General features: G+C 37.3%; 1 protein-coding gene across 6 annotated transcripts in view; it reads left to right on the forward strand.

The window, feature by feature from the left end:
- Positions 1 to 27,332, forward strand: part of LOC136873986 (ankyrin repeat domain-containing protein 17) — a 918,230-nt gene that overhangs the window by 297,474 nt on the left and 593,424 nt on the right. For all 6 annotated transcript variants that reach the window (XM_067147404.2, XM_067147402.2, XM_068227616.1 and 3 more), the window contains 2 exons: positions 17,783 to 17,911; positions 20,627 to 20,722. In XM_067147404.2, the coding sequence (XP_067003505.2) occupies positions 17,783 to 17,911; positions 20,627 to 20,722 (225 nt within the window). The remainder of the gene's footprint in view (positions 1 to 17,782; positions 17,912 to 20,626; positions 20,723 to 27,332) is intronic.

Raw genomic sequence — 27,332 nt, forward strand, 5'->3', positions numbered from 1 at the left:
TCCAATACACAAAATCCTTATATTTAGGATGAAACCATTTAATCACAAATTGGACATGTTTCACTCAACTTTGTGAGCATCATCAGCAATAGTTAACATAAATCATTGGTGGGTCAGGGCCCTGATCCTGGTGTATATCACAAAAGAATGTCTAATATATATTGATAAAAATATATAAATTTAACACTTTAAAATAATCAATAAGATTATTTATGTCTATTAAAACAAAAAACTTTTTCATTAAAATTGTTTAAAATGTAAACGGAATGGATGGCTTAGAAGTTAAAAATAGTATATGGTAATTAGATGTTCTTAAAAATCGTTGTCCAATATATCTACGCTCGATTGCATTAAACTGTTTGATAAATTCAGTACTAGTTCCCGAAAAAACCAAAAGAACAAATTTTGCTACTTTTACTTTCACCAACCCAGCTATTCATAATGTCACTAAACCATTAAATGAAGATAATATTAACATCGCATACCGAACCTATAACACTAACCGTAATATCTTTTTCAATTCTAATTCCATCAATACAATTTACGACAAATACTCAAACTCCGGAATATATAGGCTTAAATGCACACAGTGCAATTTTTCTTATATAGGGCAAACTGGCCGCAGCTTTCGAATAAGATATTTAGAACATTATAATGCCCTGAAACACAGAAAGCATTCTGCTATGAGTATTCATATGAGAGACACAGGGCATAACTTCAGTACTATCGATCAAGATATGCAATACTCAAATACGTAAATAAAAGCAGTCTAATGACCATGTATGAAAGTGTTTATATTTCATTGGACCAATACTTCAATAAGGATAGTAATTTAAAAGAGGTATCGGATATTAACAGCCCCATAATTGAGCAAATCCCCAAATTAATTGCTAAATTCGGAATTAATGCTAATAATTTCCTGAAAATTTTCCATTATAAACATGCTTTTAATCCTCCCGTAGCAACAGCAACAACAGTAGCCACACCCACAACGCTTCCTACCATTGCATCCTCCCCATTGGCTGATAACTCGCGCAATGCCCCGCCTCCCTTCCCCTGACCGCTACCTTCCCCGTTTCCACGACCGCATTTGTATAACACACGCAGCAGTAAGCCAGTTACCATCAAACCTAAGTAAACAACCAAGGGACCAGTTCACACACGGGTAAGTGCTTTCCGTTATCATCTCCTTAAAGTGCTACTTTCTTTAAAATAATTTTTCCAATAGACGACACTCATATCCCCCCCCCCCCCCACCTTTTTCTTTTTCAGGATACATCCGATCAATTCCATATAATAGATCAGTAATTCTCCGTTAGAAGAACAATTTCAACACATTACTGCACAAAATAACGGCTGAAATTACAACGCAAGGAGTCCCATAAAGGCTAATTTACGCCGATCTAGACGACATTTTATCACCAGTGAACTTCGTTTTTCAACCATCGTGTGCGATTTTAGCGTTTCTCATCATCACTATTTTTTAAAAACAGCAATATAGTTTATAATAAGAACTCACCCTGATATGAAAAACTGAATTTATCAAACAGTTAAATGCAATCGAGCGTAGATATATTGGACAACGATTTTTAAGAACATCTAATTACCATATACTATTTTTAACTTCTAAGCCATCCATTCCGTTTACATTTTAAACAATTTTAATGAAATTTTTTTGTTTTAATAGACATAAATAATCTTATTGATTATTTTAAAGTGTTAAATTTATATATTTTTATCAATATATATTAGACATTCTTTTGTGATATACACCAGGATCAGGGCCCTGACCCACCAATGATTTATGTTAACTATTGCTGATGATGCTCACAAAGTTGAGTGAAACATGTCCAATTTGTGATTAAATGGTTTCATCCTAAATATAAGGATTTTGTGTATTGGAAAGGTGGTTCTTTAATTATAATAATTTGAAGCCCTACAGATGGTTTTCCATGGTCTCCCATTTTCAAAGCAGGCAAATACGGAGGCTGTACTTTAATCAAGGCCACGGCTGCTTCCTTCCCACTACTAGCACTTTCCTGTCCTATTGTCGCCATGAGACCTATCTGTGTCGGTGCGACATGAAGCCAAAAGCAAGCCATAGGGAACCTGTAGTATTTGTCCTGAATGAATAAATTTATAATACCAATATAAATGGTCTGTTATTAGACATTATACATTTTCCAGTTTTTGAATTTTGCAATTTTACTACCAATACTTCCCCAGTTTACCTGCAAAAATCTAAGAAACTTACCCAATCTGGTGAAATGAAATGAAATGGCGTATGGCTTTTAGTGCCGGGAGTGTCCGAAGACAAGTTTGGCTCGCCAGGTGCAGGTCTTTCTATTCGACACCCGTAGGTGACCTGCGCGTCGTGATGAGGATGAAATGATGATGAAGACAGCACATACACCCAGCCCCCGTGCCACTGGAATTAACCAATTAAGGTTAAAATCCCCGACCCGGCCGGGAATCGAACCCGGGATCCTCTGAACCGAAGGCCAGTACGCTGACCGTTCAGCCAACGAGTCGGACTCCCAATCTGGTAACACTATATGTCACAGTATCCTGTTGGTGGCCCTGTTGTCGCTGGAGCGTCATCAGTCAGCCCATTCTGCACTGTCATCCGGTTGGGTGGAAAAGGATTCTGTAACCCTCGAAAAGAGCTTGCATAGTCTCATCACTGCTTGCTGGTTCAGGTGAAGTCTATTTCTGCTTGAAGTCCCTGTTGTCAATGCAACTGTTGCCATCTACAAAGAGCGATGTGGAACTTTCAGCATTGAAGCTCTTAGTTCAACCGGCCAATCTTCTTCCATGATGCATCTGGTCTCCTTAGTATACCACCAATTACAACATTTGCCTTAGGGAACTTTCTTAGTCAAGTTCACCAGATCATATATGTCCCCCTTTTATGTATTCGGTCCATTACCTTTTTAAATCATTAGTTCCTATGTGGAGAATTACCACTTCCTCATGCCTGTAGCATTTGTCCTCTGTTTTCCTGTTCAATTTTTTCCGCTCATATTCCCGGCAGGCACATTACTTTCACTGACCTATTTTCCTGTCCTATATGCCGTACGATAGAATCGCCTATTCCCATACAATTTACAGGTTTAATATTCTACGCAGATGAATGACCGTCTACATTTCTCTTGTACACTTCCTGTAACTTCTTTTGTAGCTCCGCAGTTATGAGATTTCATTCATTCATTCATTCATTCATATCCTAAAGGCAAGGCCTTGTCGCTGCAACCACATTTGTCTCATCTGCTGAGCATTTCAGATCAGCATATTTTTTCAAATTCAGCCTGTCCATCACGGAATTCAGATACTTCTTCCTCGGCCTTCCTCTTCCCTTCTTACCCAGAACTTTTCCTTCCAGCAGTGTCGTGAGGAATGTGTTATGTCGAAGTGTGTGGCCAAGGAATTTGGTTTTCCTCTTTTCTACAGTGTTGATCAATTCCCTTGTTTCGTTTATTTCCTTAAGGACCCTATTGTTTGACTTTTTCTCTGTCCAACTAATTTTCAGCATCCTCCTCCATATCCACATTTCCATTGTTTCCAGGCGTTTTATATCCTGTTTTGCTAAGACCAATGTTTTGCAACCATACAACAAAAAACACACACACACACACACACACACACACACACACTCTCTCTCTCTCTCTCTCTCTGGCAAATTCTTTCCTAATTTTAATGTTAATGTTCCTGCTTGTCAAAAGCTGTTTCTTGTTACTGAAGGCTTGTTTAGCTAGAGCAATCCTCCTCCTGATTTCTGTGGTGCACCTGTTTTCCTGAGTGATAATGCTTCCCAAGTAGCAAAATTGATTCTTGTACATTTTCATCGCCTACCTTAATGTTTATTGGTATTCCCTCAGTTGATTTCTTGACAATTAATACTTTTGTTTTCGAGGTGTTCAGTTTCAATTTTGATTCTTGTAGTGTTGATGTTAAAACTCGTAGTACTTTACTTATTTCCCTCTCTGAATCTGCAATTAATGCAATGTCATCGGCAAAACTTATACAGTGGATTTGTTGTCCGTTAATTTTGATTCCTTTTGTTTTCTGCTTAAGTTTTGATATGGCCTCCTCAATGAACATGTTGAACAAAAATAGAGATAGCGCACAACCTTGTCTCGCTCACCTTCTAATGGATACTGTCTTAACATTACCATTGATTCCTATTGTTGTGCTTTGATTTTTGTACAGGAGTAAAATGAGTCTTCTGTCCCTCCAGTCCAGTCCTATATTCTTCATGTTCCTAAAGAGTTGTTTCCAGTTTACTTTGTCAAAGGCTTTCTCTATATCAACAAATGCAATGTATGTTTTCCTGTTAACACTTAGTCTTCTTTCTAGAATAGTTCTTAATGCTAGAAGAGCTTCTCTTGTTCCCTTCCCTGTTGTAAAACCAAACTGATCCTGCGACGTATATTGTTCAATTTTCTTTTTAATCCTGTTCTTAATTACATTAAGCAGTATTTTGGATGCGTGCGATAGCAGTGTTAGTGTTCTATAGTTGGAACAGTCAGTAGCATTTCCTATATTTGGTAAGGTAACTGTCCTACTTTGAGTAAAGTCTCCAGGAATTTCACCATTGTAATAGCATTTCGCATTGATGTCATACAGTTGTTTTTTCATTCTTTCTCCTATTCCCTTGAGAAGTTCTGATGGTATTTCGTCCGGTCCAGTTGCTTTCTTGTCCTTTAATTGTTTTAGTGCTAGGTCAAATTCTTCCCATGTGATTATTGGGCCTATATTGTCTTCTTCCACCATCTGTTCAGGTTCAAGATAGTCTTGAATTGCCATTACTTCTTCATCCCAGTACAGGTCTTCAAGATATTTCTTCCAGCATTCTGCGATATCTTCACTATCGATAAGTAGTTGCCCTTTCTCATCCTTTATAACTGAACTTCTTGTTTTGGGTTTATATTGGAGAGATTTGATCATGCGATATGCTCTATCTGTTCTTCCTCCTATTATATCATTCTCTATAGTCTGCGTAATTTTCTTCATCCATACTTCTGTTGCCTCCCTACATTTTGTCACAATGAGATTCTTTGTTTTTCTGTACTGATCTTGGCTTAATGCTGTGTTTATCTTCCTATACTGGTTTAGTTTCTGAATGAGGTCTAATATCTCTTCAGTAATCCATGGTTTTCTTGGCTCTAGTCTTCTATTACCTAAACGTCTATGTGCTATCTCAGAGATTCCTTGTTTCATCATTTCCCAGTCCATCTCACAATTATTATATTCCATGAGTGCATTTGTATCCTCTGCATATTTCTGTTTAATTTGTTCATTTTGCAATCTGTTTAAATCCCATCTGAAGTTCAGCTGAAGTTCATCAATTATAAAATTCTGTTCAGTGTTTGCTTTGTCACCATTCACATCATCCCCATTTATGGAATATTTTCTACATGCCATCCTTTTCTTATCACTGCCCAGGGCTTGTAGCTTACTACATTTAAAATGATACCACATCCTACACATATCACACTTAGCACCAGATCTTAAGTTCCTGTTACATCTCATACAATTCAGTTTATCACCTCTTCTGAAGCTGCTTGAACAGAGCCTGGCTTAACTCTGAGCCTCCTATAACAAGTAATGTAGTAATGCGTGCTGACGATATAACCTTTCTGGGTAACTGCCTGCTGCAGGTCAGCATTGCGTACGCACTCCGCAACCCCCTGCTTGCTTGCCCATGTCCCGATTGCTACTCGCCAAGCTCATTAGGAAATACCCATCGCTGAAGAAACTCTTCAACAGTCAACTAGCAATCCCCACTTTTTTTTGAAACGGCTGGATGCCCTTTGTGACACCAATCCTGTATGGAGGATTGTAATCTCTATTGAATGTTTCTGAGGTAGTTGGTAGTGTGGTGTGTTGTCTGAATATGAATAGGAAAGTGTTGGGAGAGACACAAATACCCAATCCCTGAGCCAGAAGAATTAATCAGAAGTGATTAAATTCTCCGACCCAGCTGGGAAACGAACCTGAGACTCTCTGAAGCAAAGGTCAGTACGCCAATCATTCAGCCAATGAGTTGGACTAAGGTTGCTGTGCATATTAATTTCTCCATATGCTACAGTTGAATTATTGGGTATATGTGCCAGTAACAGCAGCAAACATCCTGAGTTACATAAATAACCTCCAAATTATATTCAGCTTTTGGCCAACTGAGAAATGTCTTGGACCAAGAGCAAAATCCTACTATTCTACAGTTTTAAAACTTTGGTAGTGAAAGTACTGGAATGTGAAGTAGATTTTCTAGAATTATTTGGGAATTATGATGTACAAATTCTTTCATTAAAGAAACATTTTCTTAACCCTGATATGGAAGAAATAGTTTCTCTGCCATGTGTTCTACAGCATTTATACAATCATGGTGTTGTCAGACGTGCCAACTCTCCCGATTTAAGCGGGAGACCTCTGATTTTTCATTGTTCTTCTCCATCTTCCAATCGCTGGGACCAATTTCCCCATTTTCAGAGCTGTCTCAGTAATTTTCCTATTATTTTAAGCTCCCGCGCGCTTTCTAGTTCTATCGATATATGGCTGAGTATGGCTGATCGATAGTAGTTCTATTAATCGCAACTGGATGGCAGTGCGGGGCACGGTGGCCAGCAGTTTACTCTTTTGGTCTATAATACAGTCAAATACTCAAATAGCTTAACAATAGGAAGTAGAAGTCGCAAGTGAGTAACCTGACCTCAGAAGTAGCACGCCATGGACGTCTACCCAGGGCAGGACCTGCGCAAGTGCTTGTGTGTTTCTTTGTTTATGGACAATCTGCCGTCCGAACTCAACGAAACAGCGAATACCCTACTCTTTGCTGACGACTGCAAGATATTTGGAGAGATCAGGAATCCAGCAGATGCAGCTCTGCTTCAGTCCTCACATAATGCCCTCTCGAACTGGTGCTGTACTTGGAAACTTATCCCCAGTCCACAAAAATGCAGCCACATGACCATAACACTACGTGAATCTCCTCTACCGACATCATATTACCTATTACAAGTTGTCCATTTCATGACCGTATCGATGTTTAATCAAGAAGTAAGTATAAATAACCACCTAATCGATACTTTATTAATGCCTCAGGCAAAATTGAATAAAATTAAAACTTACAGGACATGTTTCGACCACTTAGTGGTCCTCTTCAGCTGTATAAATAAAGAACTGAAAAGAAAAACATTGACAATAAGCACAAATAAAAGTTCTTTGATAAAAATGGAGGTCGTCAGAATAGGTCATCTTGCCTTTCGTTCTTGTTTGGAAAAGATGTTTATTCTGCGCTGTCTAGAGTGTCTGTCTTTGAGCGCGACCTGGTGAAGTAACGATGTGATACAGTTTGACAGTTCATGGAAAGCTCTGGAGAGAAGGGAAGTAGAGTTTCATCGTCATCTAAAATAACATGTGAGGGAGGAGGGAGATTGGGCTGTGCTTCTGCGATGTCGTGTTTGATTATATCTCTTGTTCGTCTAGTCTGTTTCATGTCTACCCATTCTAAGTATTTGCTAATATTCTCATATAAGATGTTTTTATGCTCGTTGTTTTCGTTGAGATTCTCTTCACCGTTTTCCAATTTATCAAGAACGATGTGGATGTTTTCCAGGTTGTTCATAAGATTACCTTTATTAATCATACAGATAATTTGAAGGTCCTGTTTTATATTGGTGAATTTGTGGTTGGACTCTTTCATATGGGATCCCATGGCAGAGAATCTTTTGTATCTTTCAGCATTGACGTGTTCTTGATATCTAATTGAGAAGTTCCTTCCAGATTGTCCCACGTAAGTTTTTTTACATTGAGCACAAGTCAGCTTATAAATACCCGATTCCTGGAATTCGTCATCTTTAAGTTTATTAGCTTTATTATGACTAAAGAACCTATGTTTCGTGTTGTTGTTTGTAGAGAATGCTACCTTGGTATTGTGTTTCTTGAATAAGGATATGTAAAATTCACCTTTAATAATCCGAAGATTTACGAAATCAACTTATTCAAGAAACACAATACCAAGGTAGCCTTCTCTACAAACAACAACACGAAACATAGGTTCTTTAGTCATAATAAAGCTAATAAACTTAAAGATGACGAATTGCAGGAATCGGGTATTTATAAGCTGACTTGTGCTCAATGTAAAAAAACTTACGTGGGACAATCTGGAAGGAACTTCTCAATTAGATATCAAGAACACGTCAATGCTGAAAGATACAAAAGATTCTCTGCCATGGGATCCCATATGAAAGAGTCCAACCACAAATTCACCAATATAAAACAGGACCTTCAAATTATCTGTATGATTAATAAAGGTAATCTTATGAACAACCTGGAAAACATCCACATCGTTCTTGATAAATTGGAAAACGGTGAAGAGAATCTCAACGAAAACGAGCATAAAAACATCTTATATGAGAATATTAGCAAATACTTAGAATGGGTAGACATGAAACAGACTAGACGAACAAGAGATATAATCAAACACGACATCGCAGAAGCACAGCCCAATCTCCCTCCTCCCTCACATGTTATTTTAGATGACGATGAAACTCTACTTCCCTTCTCTCCAGAGCTTTCCATGAACTGTCAAACTGTATCACATCGTTACTTCACCAGGTCGCGCTCAAAGACAGACACTCTAGACAGCGCAGAATAAACATCTTTTCCAAACAAGAACGAAAGGCAAGATGACCTATTCTGACGACCTCCATTTTTATCAAAGAACTTTTATTTGTGCTTATTGTCAATGTTTTTCTTTTCAGTTCTTTATTTATACAGCTGAAGAGGACCACTAAGTGGTCGAAACATGTCCTGTAAGTTTTAATTTTATTCAATTTTGCCTGAGGCATTAATAAAGTATCGATTAGGTGGTTATTTATACTTACTTCTTCATATTACCTACTCGACAAGCCCATCTCCGTAGTTGCGCAACAGCGTGACCTAGGTGTAATATTCGATACAAAATTACAATTTAAGACCCACATAGAAACATAACCAAGGCTATGAAATTACTAGGCATTCTCTATCCTTTCACAGAAATTTCTGACCCCATTGCTCTTCGTCACTTCTTCCTCACGATCATTCAATCTCTCTTAAACTACTGCTCTCGGATTTCGATAACAGCCGCCCCTTCCAATACTAAGCAGTTAGACAGAGCAGTGTCCTTCTTTGCTGCAATTGTAAGGAACAGAAACCCCAAGCTCAGAAATCTGTCTACGCAGCAGGTATTAATGGCAATTAATGTCACCTCTGCACATCAGGCGACAGGTAGCTGACCTGAGTTTCCTCCACGGGATCTTAAATGGGCATTACCACTTGGAACATCTTGTCTCACTGTTCCCTCTCCATGTTCCTTCCCGCTCCACCAGAACTAAAGACCTTCTCCACATCCCCACACTCAGCACTCAATACTTCAACGATCTTTGCTAATCCACCTCCCAACTCTCTTTAACAATATTAATAGGAAACAAGAGCTTGATATAGCATCAAATAAAAGCATATTCGAGAGGGGTGTAAATAGTCTCTTAAAGATAAGTTGATATGAAGGGATTATACCGTCATCTTGACCCACGACGACTTGGCTATGAACATGGGCATTCTCATGGTTTTCGATTTGGACGGTTATTAGTAGGCTGTGTACCTGATCTTGTTATATGTTATGTTTGTTATATTTTATTATGAAAGTTTATGTTTGTTAAATAGTCTGTTGACAGTGCAAGTGAAATTTGCTCAGTGTAGCTGCATTTTGTGCTTCGTGAATGAATGAATAAATAAATAAATAAATAAATAAACAAATAAATAAATAAATAAATAAATAAATGTAGTAGTGCTGCTTGGTTGTATGTCTTCATATTTGTTTTTGGCCAAAATGTCAAAAAGGAAATATGCAGTGTTTAAAGGTGTTTATAGGGATGAGTTTCCTTGTTTCATTGAATCCAGGAAGGGACAAATGTTCACATTCTGTACTATATGTACATGTTGCGCATGGCAGATAGTGCAATATACTCAAACATGTTTTTTTACTATTTCTCTCAAGCTTTACGGATATCCTTGAGAATCCAAATTCAGTTCTTCAGTAGAGTATGGCGCACATCCACTTATTGAAGTCAGTTTTGGAGGAACTATTGAAGAATGCGATGGAAAGGATTGTGAAACCACACTTTTGAAAGCTCCTCTTCTCTCCTTGGTGTAGATTATCATACTCCAGCAAATCAAAAGGAAATTGTGAACTGATGATAGGGAGCTCTGCGTCTGTTTTGGCGAACACTTGGAAGTCTGAGGGAAAGTGCATATTCTTTAAGTTTATTGGAAAGAGTTTCTCTTCATGTGACTACATGGTACACAAATTTCCATTCATATATGGTTTTAATTAATGCAGAAGTTGCAAATATTTCTGCTATAAGTAGGGCATCATTTTCTAGACTTAGATTTATCATTAACAAGTTTCTGAACATTCTGACTATTGAAAGGGAACATTTAGATAAGGAAACTGATATTCTGCACTCCCAGTTCTGTAATTTTCAGCTCGAAGAAACAGACCGTGCGAAAAGAACAACTGATGTTCAGTAGTCATTGGTAGGTCAGAAGTTATCAGTTGATGGTGTACTTAAATATGACAGACTCCCTAAGCCGATGCTATTTTATCAATTCTACATAGCATGCAGAACGTGAAAGGATTTGTAGCAGAGTCACAAAGACAAAAACACAGTTCAGATCCTTGCTGTCTGAACAAACTTTGGAGAAACGTTTAAACTTGAAATATGTTCAGCAAGTCAAGTTCTTTGAGCAAAAATTTAGTTCCGAGTTTCTGAAGAGGGCTAAGTCACCTACGGGTGTGTTGAACAACAGTTAGTCGTAATGTGTTGAAGGAAGAGAAGTCGCATGTTCCTAAAGTTCAAGTATGTGCAGTATTTAGTATTCACATATAAATAATGAAAAATACTATACAGTGGAACCTCGATTCTTCGTTTTTGATGGGACCCTGGGGAAAAAAACGTAGAACACAGGAAAGCGGAAAATCTGGGAACGAATGAACCACCAACAATTTGGCTAAACATCACAGAAATGAAATATGTATACTTATAATCTTACAAACACCCCTAAACCAAACTATAGCCCCCACGGGCCTTCTGCCTACCAAGCGACCGCCCTCGGTCCGAAGGCCTGCAGATTACGAGGTGACGCATGATCAGTGTGACGAATCCTCTCGGCCAATATTCCTGTCTCTCTAGACCGGGGTCGCCATCTCACCATTAAGGAGCTCCTCAATTAAAGGTAATCATAGACTGAGTGAACGTGGAACCTGCCCTCATATCCAGGTAAATATGCCTGACCTGGCCGGTAATCAAACCAGGGCCCTCCGGATGAGAGGCAGGCAAGTTAGACAGCGGAGCCGGCTTCAAACATTCATTACCGATACGCGACTTAAAAATCTCGAAACTTTACATTCACTTTTACTGGGGAAACTTTGTCAGTTTCCTGTGAAAATTTCTTTCAGTTCAGCAACTTGGATCAGCCAAACTCTTTCAAAAATCTAATACCCGTAACGCCGAGCCAAACTACAATCAACCACAAGTCGTTTTTAATTTTGTAATCTAATAACATAAAAGCACATTAGATACCGAAGCGCCCAACATTATGGCGAAATCCCTTTTTTAAATCTTCCATTGTAATTTGGTACCGGTATACTGTTCGTAGTCAGTTTATGGAAATCTTGTACCACGTAAATTAGGCCTACATCGATTAAAGGTTACATTGAACTCGAGAATATGTTTTCGAACAAGACCCTTCGAATCTAAGTATCGATCTTCAAGTTCTCGAATGCATTACATTCAATTCTGCCCATCACTAATCACAATTAAATTGGAATGAGAAAAAATATAATTAGCACTTCCGAAATTACGATTATTTGTGACCTTGAGCTCAGCTGGAAAACACGCTCGCTGTACAAGTCGGTACGAGTGCGAAATTGTACAAAGTTATGAATGTAACGTGCACAAATAAAGCGGCAGTGGTTTTTATAACATTTTAACAGAAAAACTTGAAATTCCCAGTCGTATATTAGGACAACAGTAATAGGCAATCCCAAAACCTCCCATGGCTTTATGTATGTAAGGTGCAACATCTGTTCTGGTCTTGATCGTACTGGTATACGATAATACTAAATTGGTGTTACTTAAGAAGGGGCAGTTTCGATTCCTGTCAGAAAGCCCAGTGACTATTCAATGTCCTGAGGGATATGCCGAAAACCTGTTCGGTGATACACTCAAAAAAAGTAAAAAGTAAACATCTAACCATGGACATAATGTAGACGCTTTGAAGTTACGAACATTTGATGGAACTTGTTCTGCCTTCATGTAGAGCTGTCGAATTGCGCTCTGTCTCCTTCCAATTGTTGTGGACACACTCTGCTTGAGGGTTTCCATGAATCTCTAAGCAATACCACCCGAATGCGATGCTAAGATGGTCCCTTATGAAAGCTTACCACCGATCACTTTTCCATTACAGTACTTTCTCAAATTAGCGCAATGACTAGACATTAACACCAAGATCCGTAAGTATGTCGGAGCCGTCCTTTGGTGAGATACAATTTCTTGAAAAACGAATGATCGAGGATTTAGCATTGATGGGACTGAAATTTCTGGATGGTTGATCTGGGAAATCGTTTCTCCGAGGAACGGATAATTGGAATTTTTACAACGTGATTTAATTAGGATGCTTGCGGGACCATGCATTTTGAACGGATAATACGGGAAAACGTAGTTTCCGGAAACGTATAATCGAGGTTCTACTGTATGTATACACACATTTGTAGGCCGAATACAGTTGTTATTGAATTATAATGAATTAGGAAACCAAGAACAACTGGTTTGTTGAGGTCCAGAATGATTTAGAAGAGCTGAATATAACAATGAAACAAATTGCAGAGAGAGAAGAGTATTCTGAAAAGTAGGGATACAAGACTAAAATTAAAAATAAACGAAAACAGTACACCATTACAGATGAAGAAAGGGCGGCCAGGTCAGGAAAAATGAAAAAGTTCTGGGAAGAGAAGAGGAAGTTAAGAAAACATTACAACTAATATTGTGAAGACTGTAGTGTATATGGATTGATTTACATGCTCCAGTGTGGGCATAAAGTATGCAAATAAATAATGAATTAGGGACATGTTCTGCCATAAGTTATGTATCGTAATATGTCATGATTTCCTGCCAAATTTCTCGTGATTTTTTTACTTCTTTGTTTTTGTTCAGGAAGAGTAGTGAAGGAAAGCAGCATAAGTTGAATTACACAATTGCTATTAAAATCAAAACGCAGTAAGCAGATAGTTACTTTTCTATATGTAAGAATGCGCTAGATAGACTGATCACCATAATGTGTACATAAAAATACTGAGCCACAGTACACCTACATAAGCGGTACTTACCACAGTTATAGCACAGCAGGAAGTGACTGCAAGTCCAGCTCAAGGTAATATGTGAAGGAAAGATATCAAGCTACTACAAGGAAATGCATTACTCTAGCATGAAATGAAATGAGGACACATGGTATAACTTAAAATCATTCCATTAAAGAAATTAGAATTTAAAAATATTTGTAAGTGGATGACCGAAAATAAACTGTGCATACAATTAATAATGGTGCAGTTAAATCTTAAATAAATATTACAGTAGCTTATAAACTATGAATCCTCCATAAGGTAATAAAATAATAAACATTTGTATTACTGAGTTTGTAAAGGTAGGAGGTAGGGACCCTCTACAAAGGTAGCCCTTCCCAGGAAGTGGCGCCCGTGCTTATGAGAGTCCCAGAGCATACTGACCTGGTGTGTATCATCTGGTAAGGGTCCCTGCTCAAGGTTACGAATGAAGAACTTAATGGAATCTACAGTGGAGAAGATAGACTTTGGAACAGTGGAAATTGACTAAGTGGCTGTCCAGTACTCAGAGATTATTATGGGTACACTATTCATCAGCAGCATGTTTCCCATGTTAGGGGCGACTACACGTGCGTCTGTTACCCATGTAAAGGGCGGCCTGAATAATTGCTGGCCGTAGCTCTAAAATGCCTTTGGGAGTATTAATCCCATCATAATAGCCTAAAAATAGCAAATATCATTCTCCGAAAAGGTTAGAGCGTACCCTGCAAAAGGTGACTCGCAGTTCTTGTGTCGGGGGATCTGCGAGATGTGGGTGACCAGCAACCAATATTATGTGAGTGGGAATAATTAATTTAATGACCCTAACAGGAACGTCAGAAGAATTCATTGATTTTATAGAGAAAGAGAATGTTGCAATGATCAGAATGAGTGAGGTCAAGTGGTAGGGAAAGGGGGTGAAGAAGATGAGTAGAGGATATACCAGGTACTGGAATGGAGGAGGTGAGGCAAATAATGGAGTAGGAGTGATTTTTAACAAAATTCTAGAAAAAAATGTGGAATAGATAAACTGTTAGTGACAAAATAATCGCAGTACGATTAAGGATGGAAGGAATGAAAGACGTCTTCCAAGTTTATGCACCCCGAAGTGGGAAGAAAATATAGTGGAATTCTTGGAGACACTCGAGGAAGTAATCACAGACGTGGAAGTGATAGTCATGGGAGACCTCAGTGCGCAGGCTGGAAATGACAGAATTCGGAAAGAAGAATTAATTAGGCTTTTTGCTTATGGTGGGGGAAAAAAAAAAGCAGCGAGGGAGAAAAGTCGATTAATTTTTGTGAGAGAAACTGATTGTGGGCAACACTTGGTTTAAAAAGAAGAATAGTAGAAAGATCACTAGATATGACTGGGGTGAAAGGACAAAAACAGACAATGATTATTTTCTGGTTGAAAACTGTTAATGGATGTAACAGCACTACAAGCTGAGGCGTTTGATGGAGACCACACAGTGGGAGTAGCAACATTAAAAATACGTAAAATTGTGAGAGTAAAAGAAATGAGTCAGAAAAAAATTAAAAGCATGGATATTAAAAGATTAAAATATTCCGAAGGAATTTCAGGACAAATTAGAACAGCACATCCCTATATCAGAAATAGAAAATATAGAGGAAGAATGGACCAAATTAAAAAAAAAAAAAAATAGCTGTGCAGAGAAGATTTGTGGCAGAACTTCAGCAAGAGTGAAGAAAAAGGAGACACTTGATGGAATGAAAAGGTGAAGGAGGATGTGCTGGGCTGAGTGGCTCAGATTGTTGAGGCGCTAGCTTTCTGACCCCAACTTGGCAGGTTTGATCCTATCTCAGTCTGGTATTTGAAGGTGCTCAAATATGTCAGCCTCACGTCGGTAGATTTACTGGCATATAAAAACCCCTGCAGGACTGAATTCCGGCACCTCGTCTCCATAAACCGTGAAAATAGTTAGTGGGACGTAAAGCAAATATTATTATTATTATTATTATTATTATTATTATTATTATTATTATTATTATTATTATTATTGAAGGAGTTTGTTAAACAAAAGTAAAAGCATAGCAAGAATGGAAGACAGGAAAGAAAGAAGTAAAATTAACTATCAGGAAGTTAAAAGTGTAAAAAGGTGGCAAATGAGGAAAGATTGTTTGGAGAGGTTCACACAAAAGTGCGAAAAGTATGTAAATAGTGGAAAAAGGATGTTGTATGGATTGATAAAAGATAGCAGAAGAAAAATCTACACAAAACGAGTGAAGGAAGAAACTGGAAATGTAATAAGACCCAGAGGAGATAAAGATAAGGGGAAAGACTCGGTAATCTCTTGAATGTGAGAAATGATGCGGAAGAGAGTGTAGTCATAAATGAGGATGATCCAGAAATGTAGAGTGATACTTCGATGGCAGAGGTAGGAATAGCTGTTAAACAAATGAAAACGGGAAAAGTTGCAGGGATGGATGAAATATGTATGGAAATGATAAAGGGAGCAGGACCTTATCTTCTACATTGGTTATATAGGCTGCTAAGGTGTATTTGGAAGGAAATGCAAGTACCGGATGATAGGTAATTATACCAGAATTTATGAAATGTGATATGAAGTTACAGTCTAGGCTGGTTGAGGCGCAATGTCGACCTCCCCGCGACACGAGATCCATCTCGTACAGTTGCTTTGCTTGAACTGAAGCTTCAACTGGCAAGAGAAAGTTAAAGTTGGCTTGGCTGGGAACAGCTATAGCCATGTAGATGCGCACAGGTCAACAAACTTGCGCATGCAATACAAACTATTAGAACAGTTCCTTGTTGAGGAATATAGTTTCTGTAAGAAATATAAGACAGTATTAATGGAATTCCATTCATTGAAATAGATCCATGGAATAGGTTCAGAGACCTAGGAGCAGTAAAAACTGCAGCAGAATCTGACAGAAGGCTGGAACAAATTCTGTTACGACATGCAGAAATGCGAACATTCAGCCTTTTTTCGTAGTATTAATCTTTATTTTGTATATGTACTTCTCAAGCAATACAATAATATTAATCTGAACGTCCTTAAACTTCCAGTATTATTCATATTGCTAGTTATCCTTCATATCACCAAACCTGTTTTTATTCATTTTCACCTCCCTGATACATGCAGAAATATACTGTACATTAAAGTCTGTTCAGTTTTATATTACTGTTTTGAACACTCCTTAATTTAAATGGTTCTATTACAGATGTGCTTCAGTGATTAGAGATTGGGAACTTCTAATGAAACCCTGCAAGAAATGCAAACTTTGAATAACTCCTCCCACCTTTCTCTCCCTATTCACGAAAGACCAACAGCTTTCTAATCTGTACAGGGCTGTGTTCCGTGATGAGTCTGAAGTGATTATTGACCATTGTTGCCAAATAGTGACCATAGGCCATTGCTCACCTAGCCTTCATGGAAGATGTTTCTGTTAAGCCAGCATTCACATGCTCTAGCTCTGTGCTTTGTTTGTCACCACGCATTGCTCGGCAACACTGAGGCCTAAATAGCCAGTGCTTCCGGCTCTTGTCCGCTGGTGTCCCACTGTGTTGACTGTGAGATTTTCGCTGACAGCTCTCCAGAAATATGATTTTATTCTATTATCTCTGTGTTAAGTAATGACAAGTGCTAAAACGAAGTTGTTCATAGTGAAGGGAGAGAGATAGCATCAGCACATTTGCCGTCTACTCTCTCATAACTCCCCTGCCCTCTCTGTCACACCAGTTGTCAGAGCTGGCGCTTATGTTACTTGGCTTGCAAGGTCTTAACGTCGTCGTACTATACCATCCCTGATTTTTCCAAGCCTACATTACGCAAGTGCTACAGAATTTCTTGTTATAGAAATCTACAAGATAGAGAAAAGAGGAATGTGTAAACTACTGAACAATTAATTTTTGTGATTCTTGAGTGAATAGGTCAGTTTCTGTAAAATCATCTCGAAGTGTGGACATTTTTGCATGTTAGAAGTAGTATGCCTGCACTTTTTTTTTTTTAATGTGGCATTCTTAAAAATTTCAGATTGTAGTTATTATTCTAAGTTAGGCTTCTATATTCTTGCTTTAGCTGACTAATATGAATCAATGAAATCATACTGAGTTTCAGACTTCGAGTTTTTGTTGAATACTGAAGTATATCTTGAACATCTAGTTTCTGAGATGTAGGAAGAGCCCACGTATATAAATAAATGTGTGTACAAAGGTGTAGATTTTGCTTTTGTCCTCTCATATTTTAAAGTTTGTTCTCATCTCCTTTCTTTTGCCCTAAACCAACTTGTGATAGTTGTTACCCTTGTTCATAGAGTTCTGCATTTCATTTAATGGTATGCTGATTATGTCTGTAAGTATATAGTTCTTTCTTCTAATCGTAGATCCTGTTGGAACATGGAGCTGGTATTAACACCCATTCAAATGAATTCAAGGAGTCTGCCCTTACATTGGCTTGCTATAAAGGCCATCTGGACATGGTACGCTTTCTTCTCGAGGCTGGTGCAGATCAGGTACTTTTTTTATCCATTGAATATCATATTCAACTAAGTATCTTGCCTCTAAATAAAATAATAATTTATCATTCTTGCATGAAAATTGATCAGACCTTCCTATCAGAAATAAAAAATGTGAACATTTAGAACCTGAGAAATTATAAAAGAAATATTACAGTAATATGTTGCGTATGGACTCTCAAACATCCATTCCCAATCACATTAGCTTAAATGTACGAATTCTACAAATATCGCAGGCTCGTAAGCAATTTGCCTAGTTATTACTTTACAGTTTAAGTTCATTTTGAAAGCATTTACTGTAGTTTTAAATGCTTGTTTAATTCTGTTATTTTTTTACGAAAATATAAAATGCTCTCGTAAGCTGGGAGAGGAAAGTTACAGGTGGTGTCGTCCAAGGATGTGAAAAGCATTCGTGTAGTAGAACTACTGAATCTAAGTTTGTATTGGTACCTTAATAATGCAAACCTGCCAACAGTGTCTTTCAGTCACTTTTAACTGGTTCCAATATCGAATTGAATAAAATGTGCATTTCCAAATGCATACTTAGAATTTTTATCACGTCGTCAAAACCAGGGTTTTTGAACTGATTTAAGAAACATCTGAGTTGCTAGTTTCCACAATCATAGTGCATTAATCCTGGTGCATACTGTTGAGGTAGTTGTAGCTTATGCAATGCTTCCACAATTTCAAAGGCTTACTGGAAAATTAAAAAAAAATACGAACGTTTATACTTAAAGTTAGGCTGAGTTTTATTGCAGTTTCAAATATGTTAAGTTCACTTGGTTTTTAAAGTAACCACATGAACTCTAAACTCCTTACACTGTTCTTTTTTTGTCAAACGGTAGTCATTCTGAATTGCAGGATTTTCTCCTCCTTCCTGGGCTTGTAGACTTCCAGAAATTCTGCAGATTGCAGTGGTATTTTTGGTGTGCCCAACTGTTTTATGTAGAACATCAAAACTACATCTTTTTCATGTAAATACACAGTATGCAATATTATCCATCATAAGGAGGATAAGGTAGTTAGGTGGTCACCATCTGTTCCTCCTTTATTTATTATTGATCTGGTGACAAGTTTTATTCCATAGCTCTAAATCGTGTCTCAAAACGGGCGTTATTAATAATAAATATTTTAGAGATAAGCCTAGTGGCAGTGTCTGCGTACAGAGCCCTCGGAATATTAAGTAATATAGTACTTTCAAGCAAGTGTGTGTATCCAGAAAAGTTATGTACAGTTGGTTGTAAGGAAGATTTTTACCAAGAGCATCTCGGGAGGTTTTTAGAAAACTATGTGTTAAATATGCAAGTTGCTTTGAGAACCCTAATAAGCATTGCCAACTGTAGCAGAATTCTGTTGTGCATTGCAGAAGCAGGGTTTTGGAGCAGAGAGCAGGCTGTGTAAGAGAATGTTAAAGCAGAATTCCATATAAAGACTCAATTGTCTAAAGAGACTTGTACACTTGTTGTCTCTTCTTTTCTTTACGTTCTCAAGAGTAAATGTACCTTTTAGTTTGAATAAAGTTTTTGTTCAAAGGAAAGCAAGGAAAAGGAAAGGAAACAAGGAGGTTTGAATTATGTTATTTTTTTTTTTTTAAGTTACCATACTGATTATTTATTCTTCTGGCATAGTAACTGTTGTTGCTTGTAGATAACCTAAGATATTGGGCAGGATTCTTGGTTTTATCTGTGATTTATCTCTCTATCTGGAACCATCCCTGCCTAGTCTATATTATTTGTCCTTTTCCCTGTAATATTACAAAAGTTGTCCTGTTCTGTCATTACTGTAATTTTGTTCCTTGTACTAAATGAGCGGCAAAAAGAGCAGGGTATACGGAAGAATGACTGCAAGTCTGCCATGTATGTTATGTTATTCGGTGAATACATTTGCTTATTTTGTTTTTTACAGAGTTTAACGGTAAGTAATTATTTCATGTAAAATAGTAACAACATTTCCAATCAACTTACAGGAAGTAGCAGAATAGTTTGAGTAATAGCAGAATTATTTGATAAGAAATGTTTCTTTAGACAAGTTGGCAACATCGACCTTCATGATAAAGTTGTGGATATAAAAGTTACATTAGTCCTTTCTTGTAATACTTACCCTTTGCAGCAGTCAGTGGTATAAAGGGATGATTCCAATATTCCAAGAAAAATTATTTTCTGTAATGTTTAATTTTATTTTTGGAACATAGTTATTTAGGCCTTTGCACACATCATATTGCTCCCTGCCAAAGTGAACCTCCCTTTTATCAGGCATTTTCTGAATGATCGCACACAGCTTTCATGTTCCTCTTATTCAATGGCTTGGTATAAAGTGTTTGTTTTTGAAATACTTTTACTACATTAGTAAAACCATTTTGTATTATTGTTAACTTGATATCTTTTAGTATTATGGTATAGGGGGGCAAATAATCATCTCACTTAATGCTGAAATGGGATAAAATCCATTGTACTTAAAAGCAACATTCTCTGTAATGCAGGTACTCTTAATGGTTCTCTGTGTTGCATGTTGAGCTAGTCATTCTCAATGTACAATAATTAACTTAAAACAGTTGAGAATTCTTCCTCATATGGTTTAACCAGTATATTAAAAAACAAGTTCTGTATGCTTAATTACACCCATCGAGCTACATCGAAGTCACATTTTTGTCCACATAGGCCTACATAATATATATTAATTGTATAGGTGATTGGTTGTAATTGTTTTCTGCAGGAGCACAAGACAGATGAAATGCACACCGCTTTGATGGAGGCATCGATGGATGGTCATGTAGAAGTTGCCAGGCTCTTGCTGGATTCAGGAGCACAGGTAAAATTATGTTCCTGAGTAAGGAAATAAATTTTCCTTGTTAAAAAGTGCTTCAGCTAATGATTACTTATTTTACTTCTTTTGAAATAGAAAAAAGAAAACTGTAATGGTGAATTCTGGATTGCAAATGTCACGTATGCTTGTCAGGAACGTAGGTGATGGCATTGCCTTCAGGGAAAGAAATGAAGAAATGAATATGATAGAACTTGATTGATCTTGCTTACGCCCACTAACTACTTTTACGGTCTTCGGAGTGTTGGATATTTAGATGCCAGGATGTGGTAGACATAATGACATCACATCAGAGTGAATTTGATTAATGGTCATTTTACCATTAACCGCTGTGTTCATATGTTGGAGATGTTTTGTTTGATTTTCTGTTGTCCTTGTATTGTCAAAATAGGGCATGTAAACGTAATCTTTTAGAACGGGTGCAGAATATTTTATCTGAATTGTGGAGCCAGCCCGACAGTTTAGGAGCTAACAAGAATCCCATCAATCTGATACCCATAAATAAGTTGCACTACTTAGTGTTGACCTGGGTTTACTTTCTCTAATTTCCACATTTAAACTCCCCAAAAATATTAGAGCTATAGTAGGACTATAGCTGTATATGCTACTGTCAGCTTGTTTTACAAAATTCAGAAGATACTGAACGTAGACTTATAATCTTACAGAATAATGGCCTAATTCTTGCATGGTGGTTTACGACCATGGATGTGCCTTGTGGTCTTGCTACTAAAAATACACTGTTCCATAGCCCTTGCAGGATCAAATTCATTTACTACAGTACATTCGTATTACACATCATCAGTCACACGAAATGTTTGATTCTAATGATGATTTGAATATTTTGTGTAAGGTTCATCTGATAGTAGCTGTCCCAGAATACAAAATCTGTCACTCCAATAGCTCAAACCATTATCTTCTCCTTCCAAAAACTTCAAACTCATACCACTCACATTGTATGTACTTCCACCATTTTCAAATAATGTTGGTAAATCCTTGAAATATTTTGCCAACATTGAGATGTTATCAACACCATAATTTTCCAGATAAGTTCCAGTCGGCCATGCAGAGGTATCAAATTAGGTGTGTGTACTTCTCTACAGTTCCATGAACAAAAACTATATCCTTCATTTATTTTACACTATGACTAATCGATTTTCTTTCTGCAAATCAACAGCAGGACTAGCAACTGGTCCATCTCCCTTCAGTTATGTCTTGGAAAATGCCAGTAATGGAGTTCTTTGTTCAAATTTATCTTCATTTGGGTCAGGGATAGTTTTGAGTAATTCAAGTGATACTATAGTACTTTTTACGTGTACTTAAGTAGTGCTGAGACATAGCTCCTCCCACTGAAATAGGTGAGATTCAGGATTTCTAAAATAACAAAAAAAAAAAACAGCAGCATGTGAACAAATTGAAAATTGCTGGGTTTTCTCAGTAGATATCTTGCCACTGGAGCTGTTTTAACTAAATTTTCCAAGAGTACAAATGGCATTTCCAGTCAGTCACTAGAGCTGATACACGACCAACTTTGCTGGTCACCCATCTTATACTGTGCAAGTAATGAAATTTTCGAACTCTCTTCTCGGTTCTTATAGTTTCTTGGGAGACTGTTGGTAGAATTTGTAGATCGACTTCAGTAATGAATCAAGTTCATTGTTGAAACAAGTTCATCAATATAGTCCATTCTTTTACAGAACTGAATACATGTAATTGAATCCCGTGTTTGACCTTTTGTCTAATATTTCGAATTAATCCATTGTGTGCACCAAGCAGGGAAGAAGCACCACCATCTGTTACAATGCCAACTACATTTGAACTAGACAACCATTCTGAAATCCAAATTTTTTCAAGTTACTTTTCTAGTGTTTCCATGTACTCGGTTCCTTATAAATCATTCATAGAGAATTAGTTCTTCCACAGATCCACTGTCTGGTGTTCCATCCAGAAGTTAAATAACAAAATTTGCATCTTTCAGCTCAGAAATGATCCTTTCTTAGAATTCTAGCTATTCAACTAATAAATTCCTTGTAACTACCATATTTACTCGCATATCAACCACACCCATAATTTTTTGACTGAATATTTTTTGCGCCGATTAAGAGATGCACATCCAATTTGCGGGATTGGCACAAGAATGCGTGTCTGCAGTCACAAACTGAAAAGGCCACTTCCGCGCACTGTCTGAACTCGTTGTCGTTGTTAGTAAATATTTGTCATCGGGAAAGTTAGCAGTTACACGGCTTCATTCAATCTGGAAGTGGTGAAATTTGTGGAAGAAAATAACAGAGCAATGGGCTGTGAGTTTTCTGTTCACATAAAACAAATGAGAAATTAGAGAAAGCAGCAAGAGGAATTTTCTGACCCAAAACAGGGCATGTTTACGAGTGTTGAGGAAGCATTACTGGAATGGGTGAGAGATACGTGGAACAGTGGTTGCAGTGTTTCTCATGAAATGTTACAACTAAAAGCACGAAAAATTTCGCAATCCAATTATATTTCGGGAAACTTATTCAAGGCAAGTCACTGGTGCATTACTTGATTTATGCGGGTTAGTTGTGGTGGAGACAATCTTGGTGTCAAACGCTGCCTAACGACTGCTCCGATAAAGTTACGGAATTTTGCGAGCATGTGATCAGGTTAAGGTGGTAGAACTCATATCTCTCCTCGCAGATTGATAATGTTGACCAAATTCTGGCTTAACTGTTTCTGAGCAGGGATGGCAAGTGGGTTAATGAAAACTGCTGGCAAAGAAAAATGACGTACGGTGATGTTGCCTATTACTGCCAATGGTCATTATCTACCTCCGTACGTCATATTTAAAAGCAAAACAGTATCATTCCCGACCGGTATCGACGAGATGAAAGTGAAACTAGCCACACTGCTTGTGATTCTGAGTAAATGTTCAAAGCAGTTATTTTTTAATGGCGTGGTACTGTACGATTATAATGCCCCCATTATTGCCTAGCTAAGCCCAGCCAGTGAGCGAGAGATCCCAAGGGGGACCGTTCGTTCATGGCTATCGTTTCTAGAGGCATTTAAGGGAAACGGGTTGATGACCAGGCAAAGATAATAAATTTTAAAAAACAACACTCTGACATTTATTGACATAAGCATATCACAAAAGAAATATCCTTGGTGAGTTTATTTGTAATGAACTTTCATAATATTCTTTTCTTCCGCAGTTTGAGAAACACACGTATTCCTTGACATCCAGCCTTATTATTATGGAATGAAAATCAAAGGAAAATTAGGCCTCTGCTGCCTTTTAAAATTAAATATCTGGCTGAAAGAATTCAAAACTTGAACAAAAGTGTTTTACAAAACAATTAGACAGCTGTCTCGCTTATAGTTGCATAACGAAAGTAGTTACAGGTTTCATGAATTATCAGTAGTCTCAACACGTGGTTTAAGCTGAATTCTAATAAATTTTAACATTTAAAGTATATGTCATTTGTCAATTACACCAGTATAAGCTTTAATAAAAATCAAAATTAATTTCAAAATTTCATAATTAATTAATTGTTGTTGTTATTATTATTATTATTATGATTATTATTATTATTATTCTCTAGCCTTGTTCGAATAACATGTTCTTTACCATCACACGATCATGTTTCTAATTAATGTATCTCACTGCATTATCCACATGGCAATTATCATTTACATTTTAAATAATTATTCTCCAATTAATTATTGTGACCCATTATCACCAGAATTCAAGATAACCATGCCGCTTGTGAACATTTAATTCTGACATTTGCATGGCATTCACATTTCAAATTAATTTTAAAAAAATGTTACAAAATTTAAATATAAATCTGTTGGAAAATTTTGTTATCCACGTGAGTGCTAATTAAATGATGATTTACTTTACAAATCGTTTGCCTTTGAGAAAAGAACGACATGATCTTTCCTTTTAAATCACCCTAATCAACAAAATAAAAATCCTTTCCTAGTCTTCCTCGACTTACTTATTAAATTTTCCCTTAAGGGCTCAAAAATAACTTCTCAAGGTGGCGCACAACGATGAGCGTAATCTGCGTCGCCACAAGTACACGACCAGATAAATCAAATGGAACAATCGAGATACAAAGAAAAATACTCATATTTACACACACACATTCATACTGGGAAACACGTATTTTTATGTACATTATTTACATCGAATCCTGTCCTTATAAGTTTATTCTTAGTTCTTAGCATGGTCATGTCAACATTCAGAAGAAGATAAATTCGTGCACGGAGATTACTCTTTTATCAATAGTGACTAGTGATCGAAGTTAAGGATATCACTTAGGTTGGAATATTCTTCTCACAACGATGGAGATTCATCTAAATTTTGGAATTATAATTGAAGATTCCGATAAAATCTGTAATCACTACCATCACATGGGTTCCATGTCGCAACTACCGCGTTCGTGAGCCTCGATCGCATTATTATTATTCCCTATCCGTGAAATACACACGCAACACGTGCTCCACTTACAATAAGTTCCCTTGTGCTCCCAATGACACAAGAACAAGTCAATTATCAGAATAATTTATCAAATTACTCAATTACATAATAAATATCCCGCAGGATTTGCCATATTCCAGACACTTCATGAATAGAGCACATTAAATATCACATATAAGGAATCTAAGATAATTTATGGCTCACGAGCGTTTAATTCTCTTTATACCCGATCTTTAGTTAATTTTATTATTATTCAAGTGATTATTACATCTATCAATCCTCATGAAATATCGTAAAATTAGATGACTCGATTCTAGAGAAAATAAGTGATCTTAAAAAGACACTAGGTTCGACCCTATCTCACAAGATGTACACGTAAATTCAAGCCCGATTAATTCCAATATTACAAAGAAATAAGGTTTATCGTGTGGTCAGTGATTTTTAAATACCTAGCTCATATGCATGGGAAATCATTCAAAGACAAACTACACATCTACTCTAATAGGTTCAAATTTCATTCACACACATGACACTCGCCTACCACGACACCTCAAGAAATGGAAAAATGAAATGTTTCTAACTACAGCAAAACTAATAGATCTACGATTTAAAGAAGAAAGACCTCTAGTTTTCCAAAAGATGAGACAGAAATAAAATTGTTAAATGGTACTCAAGTTTTAGATGAGGTTCGATCCCAGGTAGTAGTCAATCATTCCAGCATTTCCCCGGTCAGTCACCTTCACTTGACCAGATTCGCCTCACATTTTAGAAATCCATGGAGACACGGCAGTAGACGTCCCACGATGAAGTTGAGGTATGGATTATCGAAGGATTATTCATCTTGACGCACACCGACCTTCAGGTTGACTTCTGTTGCGTTCCGGACGTGTAAGCTGTAAGTGAGATGGCAAACGTTAAGATATGCACAAACACACGCAGAATTCTGAATATTCTCCTAGATAGTCACACTTAACTTAGTTCTTAAGATGAATTTTACTCCATAGGAGTTAGTTAACTATTCCACTAAATTGTGGCAGAACGGGCGTCTGCTCATACTGCAAAGTTATTTTCCCACGTGGTCGAGTAATGTAGCGTCGCACAGCAGAAAGTCAAACATCCAAGAGCAGCAGCATAGAACAGCATAGAGTAGAACAGCGCAGAGAGTGATTTACTCGGAACAAGGCTTTTTATATCCTTGGCTTGGGAGGCGTGTACTCTATGAAGACAGTAATTGGTTGTTAGGTCACTTGTAATTGGCTCTGACTGTTCTGGAAACTGGCTGTCAGTCGTTCGCACGTGGCAATACAGCACATGGACTCGTCACGTGATTTACCTTGGCCTTGTCGAGGCTGGATCAATGCATCGCCCCTCTGAATGAAGAAAAAAACTGGTTTGGAGCTCACTGCCTGCTTCCCAAATGACAAATTACAGCTCCAGGCAAACAATAAAACTTTTAATATTAGCTTGTTGGAAATACTCAAAATTGCCAAATTTGACGGGGACAATAATGTATTTTTTCTCCCAACTGTTTGAAATGTAAACAATCTAGCCCCTCTGCAAGTGAAAGGCTTACAGTTTTGGTAAATTACAAATGGAATATAAACTAATAAAGAGCCTCCGAGTACAGTTTCAATCTTTCTTTGCTTTTGTATGTTTGTAAATAAGTTCAAATGTTTTGAGTGTATCCAATAAAATATTTAGTCCAGTAAGTTCAACAATACAGGCAACATTACTTATTTAATTCGGTTTGCAATACCGTGTTACTGATTACTTTTGTGTGTTATTGACAAGGTCGTATCAGTAACATTTAATGATTGAAAATGCATGATGCACTGCCATGTCAGCACGGGGGATGTGATCAAACTCATAGTAGCCTTCACAACACCATGCAAGAAAGCATAGGATGAATCGCAGTGACAAGGCACACAGAGTTACATCCTATTATATATATATCTGTATATGCGAGTTAATAAGGTAGTTCTACTGCCATACTCCTCTTAGAGTCCTACTCTTAATTTCTAACTCAAGGCAAGGTCGCCTTGTGGTTTTCTAGAATGTTCAGATTTTGAGGATTTGCCCATCACTAAAAATTACTTCAACCTTGTTTGAGCGTTTTTTCCAATGGGCCTTATTTTGTTCAAA

This window comes from Anabrus simplex, chromosome 5 (genome assembly GCF_040414725.1).
Source record: "Anabrus simplex isolate iqAnaSimp1 chromosome 5, ASM4041472v1, whole genome shotgun sequence".
In the NCBI taxonomy this organism is placed as follows: domain Eukaryota; kingdom Metazoa; phylum Arthropoda; class Insecta; order Orthoptera; family Tettigoniidae; genus Anabrus; species Anabrus simplex.